The sequence below is a fragment of the Staurois parvus genome, unplaced genomic scaffold (assembly GCF_062004578.1).
Source record: "Staurois parvus isolate SC_StPar_1 unplaced genomic scaffold, SC_StPar_1.0 ptg000104l, whole genome shotgun sequence".
In the NCBI taxonomy this organism is placed as follows: Eukaryota; Metazoa; Chordata; class Amphibia; order Anura; family Ranidae; genus Staurois; species Staurois parvus.
The window spans coordinates 9669399-9684276 of record NW_028317900.1 but is presented as its reverse complement, the minus strand read 5'-3'; the positions used below and the strand labels follow the sequence as shown (position 1 = coordinate 9684276).

Below are 14878 nucleotides of genomic sequence, written 5' to 3'. Positions count from 1 at the left end.
ACATTATCCAGGAGCCCTTGATACTCCAACCAATAAAGGGTCTCAAGGTAACCTGTAATCTCTAATAGAAAAGGAATGTATACACATGGTTTCTACAGAGACCACCAAAACCACATGTGTATGACGTAAAGAAATTGACAAACGTCTTGGGCGCTGGTAACCAAAAATGAGGTCTTGTAGCTTGTAAAGGCTATAACCACAGCTGCTCAATAAACCATAGGAGACATATGTGAATAGAACAGTAGCTGATACTGAGCGCTATTGGTAGTGGTCACTATTAATTTGGCTCTATACCACTAGCACTCAGTATCAGCTAAAGTGTATGAACTACATGTCACACATATTGCCATTAAATAGATGACCATAAAAAACATAAAAGTTCACTCACTCCCATAAGACTTCAAATTAAAGAGACTTATAGTCTGTGTGTAGACAAAATCCATTCATTAAAGAGGAATATACAGTAGGAAGCACCACCACACGATCAATGGGAGAGAAACAGTGTCTGACAGTGTCTGACTGGTTTCATTGGTATCCCAACTTCCTCAGAGACTGCCAACCCACAATTGTGTTCTACATATCTAAATCTCTAAACATCAGACTAGGCAAAACAAATGGTGCCCAAAAGGGCGAGGAGTGCCAAACACAGCTCCAACTCATTTCCTGGAAAACCAGGGCATTCTACTGTTCCACCCATTCCCTCCCATGAGGAAATACATCCTCTTTTCATTTTTTGTATGTCTTTAAAACTAATCCACTAATAAAAATGTTCATTAAACAGTTGGTTGCATATAGATGTAGGGGTGAAATTTTTTTTTCTGTTATATAATTATACATGGTGTGGGCTTTGAGGTCTGTTTATAATCTTTGTTGCTGTCATAATGCAGACATTGTACCGCCAGCCTCATGCTGAACCACCACTGACTGTTGGGATCTACAAAAACAGTTGCCAAATACACTGTGGATTACCAGACTCTGGTTGTAAACCGCTTATGATTTATTTTTATATGTGAAACAAGATATGTATAATGTGTTACACTGGAATGTCAATGAATTCCAGCTCTTTAAAAATGAATAACTTACACAGCAAATCAACTCCAAACTGATGACGAGCCACATGTTCAAAAATGGAAGTCAGTATAGGAAGGAGGGCCACTGTGGTGTAGTTAATGTTCTGAGAGACTCCCTTCATCTGAGTCCTGGAGTGAGTAAATTTCCCCAGCTTAAGATTTTCTAATGTCTTTTCTAAATCTTCTGCAGCATTTTCAAAGAAAGCACGAACTCCAGCTTTCACCAGCTCAGATCCAGACTTCATTACAGTGCTAAAATGACAGGAAAAGACAGACAAGTTTAGCTACAGCTTTCCTCGCACAGTAATTGAAAGCATAGAATGAGATGAGCAGATGATGCTTTCTATATGATTAACAAGACTGTTTCTTTTGGTCAAAAGGCAATTGACTGCAACCAGAGTTTGGCATAAACCTGTTTAACACAGTTAAGAGATTAAGAACTAGATTTTAAAACAATGGATTTCTATTTTACTAGTTTTTAACAATAACATTAAGATGAATATTTTATTTCCCAACACAATAAATGTATTAACAATTTTAGTTAATTATCTCAAATAATAAAGGAAGATACTGCAACACTAATATTAAAACCACATAAAAAGTACCGCGTGTCGAGAGTCTGGGCCAGAATGTGTAAACAGCTCACCATGGTGGCAGAATCACTTCCTGTAATAAAAAGAGAAGAGCAAAAATCTTATTGTGCACAACTACTGCTAGAACATGATGTTAATGAACAATGTTTGCACGAGCTACTGTATAATTCTTGTGTTTGATGAATGTGACAGTGGCACACAAGTGACATGCAATATGAGTAGGAATCAAAAACTTTAATCACAATGGCCATATAACTGTAGTTACAAGTATTAGGCTACTACAGGACAGTTTATTGCTTAAACAGACATTAAAACCTCTTGCACACGGGATGCCTAGAAATTTTTCTTTACTGATCTAAATGCAGTTCATTGCTTTTAATGGCCTTGTACACGCAGGTGCGTAAACTTTTTTTTGCATATAGATCATTAAAAAATACAAAAATCTGTGTTACTGGTCAGTATTTTTATGTGCGTACACACAAAAATGTATGCATACACCACCTTTCTTTGATTTAAAAAAAGCATACACGTAAATGTTGTACAGTCCATCCTCAGGTTTTTATTCTGCCAGGAATATCTGATGTTCATACATCAGTACCATGTGTAAGTACCCTAAATATGATTCCTCTAAAAGTAGATCTTAAGGTAAATATTATGTTATGTGAATACTCACCCTCCACACTGTAACTAAAACTAAATAGAGATCCATGAATCCTATACTGTTCTTTAAAAAACTGAAACAGTAATTGGTGTCTGTTCCCATGATCAATACCAAGGCATTGGTCACATGGTCTCTGTTGTGATTGTTTTGGCAGAACCAGCAAATGAAACAGCAAATCAGCTTCCCTGTTGAGCCTGACCCCAGAATCTTCCACATCAGCAAAGACCTCATAAAGAGTTACTTAGTAGGAGTTAGGAGACACCAAACTATTCCTACATTTCTCTTAAAGAAAAAAGGTAAGTTTGTTTTAATCAATCTTTAGGCTCCATGTACACTAGGAGATGGAAAAAAAACTGGAAAAACAATGGAAAAAACTCTCAATATGAGGATTTTTTTTCCTGTGTCTTTCCTTTTTGTGTGCTAGCATTTTGCAGTTTAGTTGGTTGTTAAGTAGCAGGCCAGCAAGCCGCCTGCCATGTCCTCAACAATCAGCGAGGTTCCCCGCTGACAGCTGAGTGTAAACAAAATAATTTCCGGCAATTCAATTTTGAAAAACAACCTGGGGTCCCCCCTAGTCCATACCAGGCCCTTTAGGTCTGGTATGGATTTTAAGGGGAACCTCACACCATAATTTTAAAAAATGGCATGGGGTCCCCCCAAACCATACCAGGCCCTTAGGTCTGGTATGGATTTTGAGGAGAATCCCACACCATTTTTTTTGTGGGGTGGGATCCCCCACAAATTCCATACCACACCCTTATCCAAGAATGCAGCTTTGCAGACCAGGAAAGCCCCCCCCCCATCCTGAACCATACCAGGCCACATGCCCTCAACATGAGGGGGTGCTTTGGAATGGGGGGGCTCCTGCCCAAAGCACCTTGGGTTGTGGGGGTCTTCCGGCAGGGGGCTGATCAGAATCTAGAAGCGTCCCCAGATCCCGCTCCCCACCATGTGAATTAGTATGGGGTACGTTGTACCCCTACTCAAAGAAGTGTTAAAAGTGAGTAAAAACAGAGCACGTTTTTTACAAATTCAAGTTCTTTATTCAAACCCCCCCAAAAAAACAAAAAGTAAATGTCCCCCGAAGTAGATCTAACATCAATCACAATGAACACAGACCACAGAATCAAACAAACGAAAAAAAAATTTCCGCACCCAACGCTGGCTGCTAAATCAACTAAGGGTGGCTGTGCCCCTTAGTTTATTTAGCAATGTCAGACAACTGGTGCAAACCTTTTTTTTTCGTGCATACACCACCTTGCCTTGATTTAAAAAAAACATACACGCAATTATGAGCAAATGTTGTACAGTCCATTCTCACATTTTTTTGACAGGAATATCTGATGTTTAAACATCAAAATAAATTTATGCACCCACCGTTGGCTCCCGCTGTCTGACAGCTCTGCCACCTCCTGCTGTTAAATAGATTAAGGGGTGGGGGCCACCTGTTGACATCATTAGCTGGCTGCGTCGCTTCGTTTATTTGGTGCTACGTCAAGTGTTTATTGTGATTGGCACTGGATTTAGTTCCAACAAGGTGCTTTGGGGGCAAGCTCCCCTACCCTAAAGCACCCCCCCATGTTGAGGGCATGTGGCCTGGTATGGTTCAGAAGGGGGGGCACTCGTTCTCCCCCCCCCATTCGGATAAGGGCCTTATATGGATTGGGGGGCCCCCATGTGTTTTTGTTTTTCAATCTTCATTGCCAGCAATTTTGTTGTTCACATTCAGCTGTCAATGGGAAACCTCACCGACAGCTGATGAGTCATCCATTGTTAAGGATGCAGTGGCCAGCTTCCTGGCCCGCTCCTTGACATCCAGATATTCACTGGTTGTTAAAGGCACCGGCAGCCGAAAAGAAAAACTGGCTAAGAAAAAAAAGACCTTGGAAACCAGCTTTTAACAGCAGTGGTTACCACCGTTTAGCAGTGTTTAGGAGCATTCAGCTTTTTTTCTGCCTGCAAATAGTTCCCAAAAATGCAAAAAAAAAGTTTGTTTTATTGCTCCTAGAAGCTGAAGCTTCAAAAACACTTTAAGACTACTATAGTGTGCATGTAGACAGGATAACACTATTGGCTTCTAGGGGCAGAAAAAAAACACTCATAAGTAGCTGCTAGGGGATCATTTTTAAGCTAGTGAGCATGGGGCCTTAGTTATTCAGTGGAGTGTGAACATTTATATAAATGTGCTCTCAGTTTAGACTACAGATCCATTTTACAGCCAAACTACAGCCAATATTTTTTTTCTTAGTAGAACGGAACATGATTAGAATTAGAATGTCAGGATTTGTTTACTGCCTGTTACTCCAGTGGGGAGATTTTTATGCCTGTCACACCAATACAAGAAAAACAGAGAAACAAGAAGGCACTGAGCTTCTATACTTAAAGTACTATTACATATTCAGCTGTTTTTAAATAAATGCATTCTAAACAAGCAGTAAAAGATGACACAGTACATTTTCAGCATTATATGTGTTCCAAACACTTATAGACTTTGCCCTTCCCCAACTTCCAGGTAGTGGAGCATATGCCCTGTGTTCTTACAGTGCAGGTTCCAGCTGCTCGTCACCAGTCACAGGGAGGAGCGCTCCCACAGTCTAATAGCACAAAGCAAGCCAGTAATGCACACACAAGGGTGGCTTCATAGACTACTGTGAGAGAAAGGAGCCATCTCAAAAGCATAAAAGAGAGGTAATTATCAGAGTGTAGTCTGTAGTCTAAACTGCAGGTGGCGATCAACCACAGCATCAATGCAGCTGGGGAAGGTGGTTGAGTGGAACTTGGTTTGTCTATGATTTCCTATGTCACAAGGGGGCCACTATCTGATTGGATGGGGGTGCCCCATGTGACTTTGTTGGCTATCTTGGGTCAGACAGTCTATTTATGACTCCGGCTCCTGGGAATGGCACGCTTTATACCAGTGGCTAGCATACAAAGAGGTTCCTGTCAGGGACAGTACTTAAAAACAGGGAAAGATTCTGAAGAAGTAGGAACAGTGAAGGGACTACGTCTACCCCTTTCAGGAAACCTTCCCCTTTGGGTGTGGACCGGCCAGGCTGCATTCTGCTTTTCTTCAACCCGCTGTTCCATCACTATCACAGTTGTAAGTGGCTCCGGACAGATGTGCTGCTCGCCAGGCCTGTTTGTCTTGCTGAATGTTTCTACAATATACTGTTATTGCCAACTTGGACTCTCTGGGATTTATTTACTAAAGCTGGAGAGTGCAAAATCAGACTCACTTCTGCATAGAAATCAATCAGCTTCCATGTTTTATTGCCAAAGCTTAACTGAACAAAATTGATGCTAGAAGCTAATTGGTTTCTATGCAGAAGTCTGATTTTGCACTCTCCATCTTTGGTAAATAAACCCCTTGTGTTCACTGCTTACCACACAACGCTGCACCTAGCTCACAAGGGGACAGACTGAGCTGGAAAAAAGGCAATGTTTCACATAAGAAGATACAAAATACCAAGTAAGTCCTTGTGATAGATATTTTAGGCCTACAATAATTGTTAACATTATTGTGAACTTCTGTTAAGGGTCTCAAGTCCTGTAACTTATTTACCATTTGTTGCATCACCTCAACGCCCCCCTAAGAAGGTTTCCTGTAGAGGTTTATGACTGTAGGGCCATCAGGCTGAATAAGCTCTGGTGTCGTCATTTCTAACACCTCCTAGGAAGTATTGTCATAAGTCCTCCTGTGGGAACTGGTTCCAAAGTAAGTATGCTTCCTGGACATTTGCCTATACAGTTGGCAAATATCTCTCACAAGTCACAGAGCCCCACTTTGAACAGAAATTACAAAATATTGGAACCTATTGAAGGGTGAGTCTTTACTTGGAATGTAGGGGAAGGGGGTATAAAGGTATGGCATTCTGTCTCTTTGTCCCGTTGCCTCTTTGGAAGACCAGTCATCATGATGTCTGCGTAACGTATTATTCTATGTTTCCTTTCTGTATTTCTTTACTGTAGTCTTTCTTTGTATTGGTAAAATTCTGTATTTGCATTGTAATATTACTACTTTTAAAGTTATACCGGCTACTATTTATTTTGTCATAATTGATTAGTAGTCAGCTTCTTTGCTGTGTAAATAAATTGGATCTGTATTTATTGCACAGTTGTTTTCCTTTGCTATTAACATTATTGGTAATAGCCACATCAGGATTGGCTAAATGCATGTACAGACAAAAGGTTGTAATCACTTATTTCATTTATAATCTTAGATCGAACCAAGTGAATAAATGCGGTAGCAAAACCGCCAAAACAGTCCTGTAATCAGCTTTTGAACTGGATTTAAAGAGGGAGGTTTTAATGTCACTTTAACCACTCTACTAAAAGTGTGTGCTTGCTGCTGTCTCCTTTCTTTTTGGTGAGCCATCCCATCACTTCATAATGACAGAATGTGGGGAAAGCTTCCCCAATAGGGGTACAGACAATATAAACCCAGCAGAAGTTCAAACACATCACCTTGTTGCTCAAAAAATACCTGGAATTGGGATTGCAGAAAAGAAACATTTTAGTTTTCAGATTTTGTTCTATAGACTCTGGTGTAATAGTTTTTAAACACACATGCACAGCTGTTGAATATTATACTCTATATCCAGCTTGAACAACCTGTGACTTTCTAGGTGACACTGGCAAAAGCAAGATAAGCATTCTACAAATATTGTAGTAAAGAAACAAACTGCCTGTAAGTAAATGTGCAGAAGCTTTTCTTTTTCACATCTTTCCTTCCTGGCAAAACTGGAGATCAGAGGATGGACAGATATATGCCAAAGATCTTTTAATCACTATTGAAAAATGGACTGCCCAACTATATACAATGCAAACAGAAGAATATATTTAACGTGCATTTGTGCTCAGACTATGGAAATAAACTCCTTCATGGCATAGGGTAAAACAAATTTTAATGCTGAAACATAGTTTTGCAACTCTGACATGTGTTAGAAAAACTGGACATATCATCACAACCCATTTAGTGTATCCAAGTGAATTATACTTTTTTTCAGGACAAATTGGTCTTTTATTTGGTAGTAAGTGGTAATGGATATTTCCTGATTTTTTTATTATTATCAAAGGAAATCTGGCACAAAATAGTAAGAAAATTTTTTTAACTGTTTAAAAGTTAGTGGTATATTTCGTGCTATTGCCATAACCAACTGCCAAAGAACAAACAAGAATCACTTCTCCTGTTCCTGACAATCGCAGCAATACCACATATCTGTATGTTATTTGTTGTTTGTACCCATAGTAAGGCCCAGAAACAATAGTGCTCACTTTGCTTTCTTTATCCTACCTAAAACACACTGACACTACTAAATTTAAAAATGCTTTTTTTTAATCCTACCTAAAATGCACCAGCCCAACCCTTTTATCTCAACAATTGGCTCAGACCATGACCTCTGACCCTAACCCTGACACTAACCTAGATTAACTTTATTTGTTATGTTTTTTTTCACATACTTTGTTTACATTTTTCTCCTCTAGCAAGTAGAATAAAATACAATTTATTTTTTACTCCATTTAATAAGAGAAAAAAAAACAGAGGGGTGGGCTGTACAGTAACTGATCACTGTGGTATCCAATCGGAGGCTATCACTGTAATTGTGATTGAAAACCAGGCATATATGCAGCCTAATGGTAAAAAACAACTTTTGCAGGTTACATTTATTAGACATTCTTAAAGCTGAAATAAGCTCTCTCAATCAACATTAACGTTTGGCATAGGCCAAAGTGATGTCATATATTCCATAAGTCTTCATGGACAATTATTTTTTCTTTCTTCTGGAGGAAAGGCTTTGTCAGCTAAGCAGACCTACCTGCCTGCATGCCAGAGCTAAGGGCACATAGATTCCAAGAAGTAAATACTACATGAATCTTCTGCCCTTACTTAAGATGACCGTGGCTAGAAATGCTAAGGTGGGGGATTTCAAAGTGATTTCCTAAGAAGATAAAGCATGGAGACATGGATGGGTGAGTTTGCTTTGACTATTCAAAATTAATTACATATCATATTCAGTTTGTGGTGCTCAAATACTGTTTAGTTCCACTTTAAGTGTTAAAATATTCACACATCTGCATTATGTTGCATGATAATTTGCATTGTATTAAGGCATTTCATCCATTCAAATTAGCTGCTGTACTCAAAAAGTTGCATGGAGCATTTTCTGCAGCACACTGCTTGTCAGTACACTGATGAGAGTTTTGCTGTGCCATAATGCAAGTGAGTTGAGAAGCTTCGTAAGGATGTCATCCAGAATAAATATTATCGTATCATACCTACACATGTAACACATTGCAATCTTACTGCAGTGCAAGGATGTGAATGGGCCCTAAAGTTGGGTTTCATTAAGTTTTTAACAGCTTAACACCTGTTGTTGTTTACATTAGAAAGATGGCAGCCTGTAAAGATCTGCTCTCCACAGAAAAAGAAAAACAGTCCAATGCATGTGTTAGAAACCTTAAATACTAATTTCTCCTATAGGCTACATATATTATCGAGGGCTTATTTTATGTGTTTAAGTGTTTTTATTGCTTGAATATGTAAATACTCAGGTGTGCATGACCTGAGCACAGGTTCACTTTAAAGGACAGGCACAATATATCTCTTTTTCCACCATCCATCGTATCTATTACTTGACCCTAATCACAGGTATGGGCAGGTTATGACCTTTATTCTGTTATCCATATATCTTCTGGTATACTTATAAATACATACCAATTGTTGTATTACTAATACTGGATCATCTTAAAGAGCAACTCCAGGCAAGAAGTGAAGCTGATTGAATATAACTGGTAATGATATGCAATTGTGCAAAAACTAGTCTACTCAATTTACAGTAATTTGAAATTAAAAAACATTCTAGTCTTTTGTGACATAATTTTGTTGCTATGAAACCTTCCATTTATCTTATTTTTGAAAGCTTAAGACAATTAGATTGCAGCAAATATAAAATTGTATCTTGTAAAACAGTCAAGAGCACTAGATGAACGCCAGGATGTAAATATGAAATTAGTCAGCTTAAATGTACAATTTCCACATTTGACTGGAGTGTACCTTTAAAATGGTCTGAAGAGCTATTATATAATATATTTTAAAATGAAAAAACATGTGCCTTGTAACACAAGATTTTACTTAAGGTGTCATCCCACACATCACACATAAAAACAGGTTAAGTGCTATTTTCATGCATTGTTTAGAAGAGAGAAACCTACTTGCAGTTCCTTTCCTGTCCTAACTGCAAACGACTTACCAAACAATGATATCCTATGTCTGACAAGAGCTGCCAGTTTGCAGAACAGACTGAAGTGACAGAGAAAAGTACAGAGGAAATGAGAGAAAATGGTATTGCATTAGGAAAATAGATTTAAAGATATTGAATAGACACAGAGATTACAAAAGTCCTACTTTCACCTACACACAGCATAGCAATATATATATATTTCTTATTTAGTAGAGATTGTTATGCAGTTGACAATGTCTGCTAATAATTTCTACATACATATTGATGGATTTCATGAAAACTCTTAGCTTACAATGTTTGTAATACGTATATAGTTTTACTATTCACGATGTTCATGGACAATTTTCTAGCATGTCCTAGAAAAGTCACTTTTAGACGAGCAGGTGGCGTTAGCACTGGAAAAGCCATTGTTTTCAGTATATTACCTTATACCTAACTGAGAAGGTAAGTCTAGCATTTAAGATTAAGATTAGGATTGTATTTATTAATTATCCATAATACTTATGTTTTAGAGACCTAAGTGTTAGATTAAGTTTAACCAATTCAATACCGGGCAATTTTACACCTTCCTGCCCAGGCCATTTTTCAGGTTTCAGCGCTCACACACTTTGAATGACAATTGCGCGGTCATACACCATTGTACCCAAACTAAAATGTTATCATTTTCTTCACACAACTAGAGCTTTCTTTTGCTAGTATTTAATCACCGCTGGGGTTTTTATTTTTTGCTAAATTAACAAAAAAAGACCAAAAATTTTGAAAAATAAAACACTTTTCTTTGTTTCTGTTATAAAAGTTTACAAATAAATAATTGTTCTTCATAAATTTAGGCCGAGATGTATTCTGCTACATGTCTTTGGTGAAAATAACCCAAATTAGGATGTATTATTTAGTTTGTAGGAAAGTTATAGAGTTCACAAACTATGGTATAGATCTGAATATTGATCAATCCTGAAGTACTGACAGCCAATCTAATTTCTTGAGGTCCAAGAATGTCAGAACAGTACAGATATCCCCAAATGACCCCTTTTTGTAAAGTTGACAGTCCTACGTACTTCATAAGAGGAATGGCGAGTTTTTTGAAGTTGTATTTTTTTTGTCATAATTTTTCGGAAAATGAAAAAAATTATTTTCACTATTTTTTTTTTTACATACTGTCACTAGTGCAGGACAGCATCATCATATAACTGGCATGGCGGTGAACAGGGACACTGACTGGTGACAGTATGAAAAAAAAAAATATATATATATATTTTTTTTTATTATTTTTATTACATTTTTTTTTTTTTTAAGATTTTTTTTCATATTTTACTATGACCAAAGTAGTACAATGTTACCAAGTAACATTGTACTACTTTGGGGAAGTGATCAGTATTTTTTTTTTTTTACACAATTTGCTTATAGCAAAGAATTACTTTGCTATAAGCAAGCATTTACCTGAATGAAATCGATCCATTCAGGTTTCTTTTTTTTTTTTTTTTCTCGTGCTTAGCTGTGATTTGGCCACAGCTAATAACATGACATGTGCATGTGATTAGCTGTGACCATTCACAGCTAGACACTAGTATACAATGGATGGCATGAATGAAGCCATTTATTGTATACAACTGTCATGTGACCTGCTGTAATTGGTCACAGCAGGTCACATGGTACCGGCAACAGGGGCTGGTACTCAGATCTGTCATTGGCCGTGTCCGAGGTATACGGCCGGTGACAGATCGCGCCGCTGCGCGGCTCCGCAGCCGCGCAAACTGCGCATGTGCGACACCCCGGAAAGGTAATGCATTTTTGCAGCCGCCAAATGGCTATAGGCCGGGCGGCAAATGGTTAAATATATTTTCATACATTTGTATGTTATCTATAGTTACACTGGTCCACCTTGGAAGCTATGTATATACCATACCTGACAAATGCTCCTGGAAGCTGGAAATCACTGAAGTAGACACCGCTATTTCAGTGAACTCCATTTGCTCCCTGATCACAGTTGCTTTCCTACGTAGCATTCGTTAAATGGTGCCCATGCCATATGTTCAAGCTCCTTTGTTCAGTAAGCAGAGATGCACTCGATATGGGGCCTAGATGCAAGTGGCCATCACTGAAGTAGCATTGTCTGTCAGGAACATTGTACCAGCTGTCAGGCTAGTGGAAGTGTGTATAAGTATGTAGGTAGTGTTGTAGGTAAGGAAGCCCAACTGCACATGCATCTTATTACAAACATACAGTATGACCATTAGTGGATATGCATGCATGTCCATTGCCACCAAAAAAGACTATTTAAACCTGAACCCTGCACAAGCACCTCGCTGAATGGTCGTCAGTCTTCTCCTATGTTTCTGATCCTGATACTCATTCTAATCCCAATATTGACCCAGCTTCCACCTAACTTGCTATTGGATTACTCTTGTTTGCTTATGTTTGCTGTCTATCTCTGTTACCAACCTTAGCTTAGACTACTGACCACACTTCTACCCATCGAATTTGAACCTCGCTGCCTGCTTGTTGCTGACTTTTGCCTGTCTCTGACTCTGATTGTATCTATGACTTGGTGCCTTACGTTCAGCTGTTACTAGTCCCAGGCTTAGGACCTGACTCCACTGTTAACAGAACATGGCAAACCCATGGTGTACTACCAATTGTACCCATGCTCAACTGATACCAGCACTCTCAAATTCAAGCCCACAGTGTTGCCACCATGTCAGATTTTCAAGGGTGCTCAGATGGGAGCTATGCGAGAGGCTATGCAAGAGGCCACCTTTGTCATCTCAGTCTTGGCATACAGGTATGACAATCTACTTCAGCTTCCAGGGGCATCAGCCAGTTATGGTACATACATAGTTACACTGGTCCAAGCTGTCACAATGTAACTATGCATAATATACTGATGCCTGGAATTGTTTGCTATTGCAAACAAGTGATTATCTATGAAAATATCGAATGATGTTACACACATGGTAATGTTCAGTACTTTGCAGCTGACTGAAATATCAATCAAAATTGTGATCTATCAGTGTTAAATGTAAATTATCCATTTAAAACAATCACTCGATCTGAATTGTGATTTGTTCAACAGATCAGAAGAGTTTGACAAAATAGCATCACAGCAGATTGTCTTGGTATAGTCTAAATCAATTTAAAGCTCAATTCAAAGTTCATAAAATTCCCAAATGTTTGGTTTGTGGTTTTTGTTCAATTTGATCATTTTAGTCACTGAATTGATTGTATTGATATGCATGTGGCCACCTTCAAGTGTCCAGACTATGGGCATTAAATTATTTGTATAATCTTAACAAGCAGTAAAATAGTTTATTTACAGGCCATCCCTGCCCTCTCTAGCTGTTTGTAATGTAAAAGCAATAAAAGTGGTATTAAGCCTAAAACCTAAAAGGCAATACAGCACAGCTTACCAATCAGATGTGGTAACTGCATACATTTTCTTTTTTAGGTTTCTTTGCCTCTGTTATCACCTGGTGATCTGGTCATAACACAACTCTTGTATTAAGGTGCTTCCATTCTGGATTAAGGAGTAACATAGATGCCTCTGGACAACAGCATTCTCTGTCTGGGGGGGTGGAGAGTGGTAGATGCACTAGCAGATTAGGTTATACTAACAAAGTGAAGCTAAACTCCAGCTAACACTTTATAAGCAGTTATAGCAACAGTTTTATTCCATTTGGTATAAAGGTTTTACATAAATAAATAAAAGCTGACCACTGTAAACACCCGTCAATGTTAAATGGTTTGTCTCAACCCTCTAACTGCTACAACTATAGGACAACTTGGTCTTTTGAAAAACAACATATTTACTGGCTAGATCACCAGATGAAAATAAAGGAAAGAAAGCTTAAAAAAGAAAATCAATGCAGCCACCACATCTAAGAATTGGTAAGCTGCAATATAAAATAAATGTTTGATTTTTGGGTTTAATATCACTTAATTCTCAGGGATCCTCAAAGAACACAGCAAAGACTCTAATGCCGGGTTTTAGTGGGGTTTGACAACTTTGAAACACCTACTGTGAAACACTTACATTAGAAGCCTGACAGACTGCCAAGATTCTATTGCAATATAAAGTAATAGGAGAGGATCTAGGGTTCAGTGCCTTTGTTGTGAACTTGAAAGGTACATTTCTCCACAATGCCTAGAGCTACAGAGGTGAACAAGTGTGTGTTTTAGGCCTCATGCACACTTGGCATTTGCCCAGCTCCTGTGAACACCTTTTCTCCTGGCAGGAGAAAAGCAGCTAAAAAAGTGCCAAAAGCCGCACTTTCCAAGCGTGTTTAGGCACGTCAAGCATTTGGGCATTGACTCGTTCCATTGGCTAGAATGAAAGTGAACCACCCTTAAAAGTGGTGCTTTTTACACTCAGTGTGCATGAAGCCTTAAAATGCTTTTACTGCTTGTTCAGAATATGTAAATATTTTAGTGTGTATAGCCTGGGCACATATTAAGAGAGAAATTTGGTTTTTTTACCCCCCAAATTATACTTACCTAGGTGGATGCAGCATTGGTCCGATGCTGCATCTGTGTCCTGCCGGTTCTAAGTGTGAGAACTCAGCAATCACATAATGCTGATCGCTGTGTTCTCACCGCCACTGTGAGCAGAGAATGGTGACTGCCAGTCACTGCTGTCTGCTCTGTCCCCCCCCCCCCCCCCCGCATTCACTGAAGTGCTGGGCTGTGGAGGGGGAGGGAGCTGCTCTCTGAGAGGCTGAGACAGGTGCTGCTCCGGACTCTGGGGTGGATCCCGACTTCGAGATCTTTCCCCAGCCTGGACCGGCTGAGTGACATCAGCTGACAGAGAGCTTCAGCGTGCTGTCACCTGAAAACAGGTCACAGGAGTGCAGAACTAACTGCATTGGCTGTACTTCTCCTTTAAGAAATGAGCTTCAGAGTTAGGTTAAATGTCAGGGGAAGGTTAGGTGTTAAAAAGTATTTTTAGGAATTGGTTATGAATTCTTTTTTCAGGTTGGGTTATATGTTAGTGTCAGTATAAGGCTTTAGTTTAGTTGTCAAGACACATAGTTTAATTTATTTTCTTTTTGTATTTAGTGCTGAAATCCCCACAACATTATTTTCAAGTGTCTCAAGATGACCTACACAAGAGTCCCAATGTGGAAGAGCAGTCCAGTATGAAGTCTCGAGATTCAAAACAAAATGAGTTTGATCAACTGAAAGTAATCTCTACCTAGATATCAAATGTTTTTTCTCTGGATTTTTTTGGACAGTGAAGTCATTACATCATATCTGGCCTGTCCAACAACTAACTAGATTTTGATTCATTGGATTGTCATCTCCAGCCAATTCAGAGACCAA

The 14878-nt window shown here is 38.8% G+C and overlaps 1 protein-coding gene across 8 annotated transcripts in view; it reads right to left on the bottom strand.

Annotated features, from left to right (window-relative positions):
- Positions 1–14878, bottom strand: part of RYR3 (ryanodine receptor 3) — a 954561-nt gene that overhangs the window by 309022 nt on the left and 630661 nt on the right. For all 8 annotated transcript variants that reach the window (XM_089671311.1, XM_089671312.1, XM_089671314.1 and 5 more), the window contains 3 exons: positions 9575–9624; positions 1676–1736; positions 1084–1322 (listed from right to left, as the gene is read on the bottom strand). In XM_089671311.1, coding sequence (XP_089527437.1) covers positions 1084–1322; positions 1676–1736; positions 9575–9624 — 350 coding nt within the window. The remainder of the gene's footprint in view (positions 1–1083; positions 1323–1675; positions 1737–9574; positions 9625–14878) is intronic.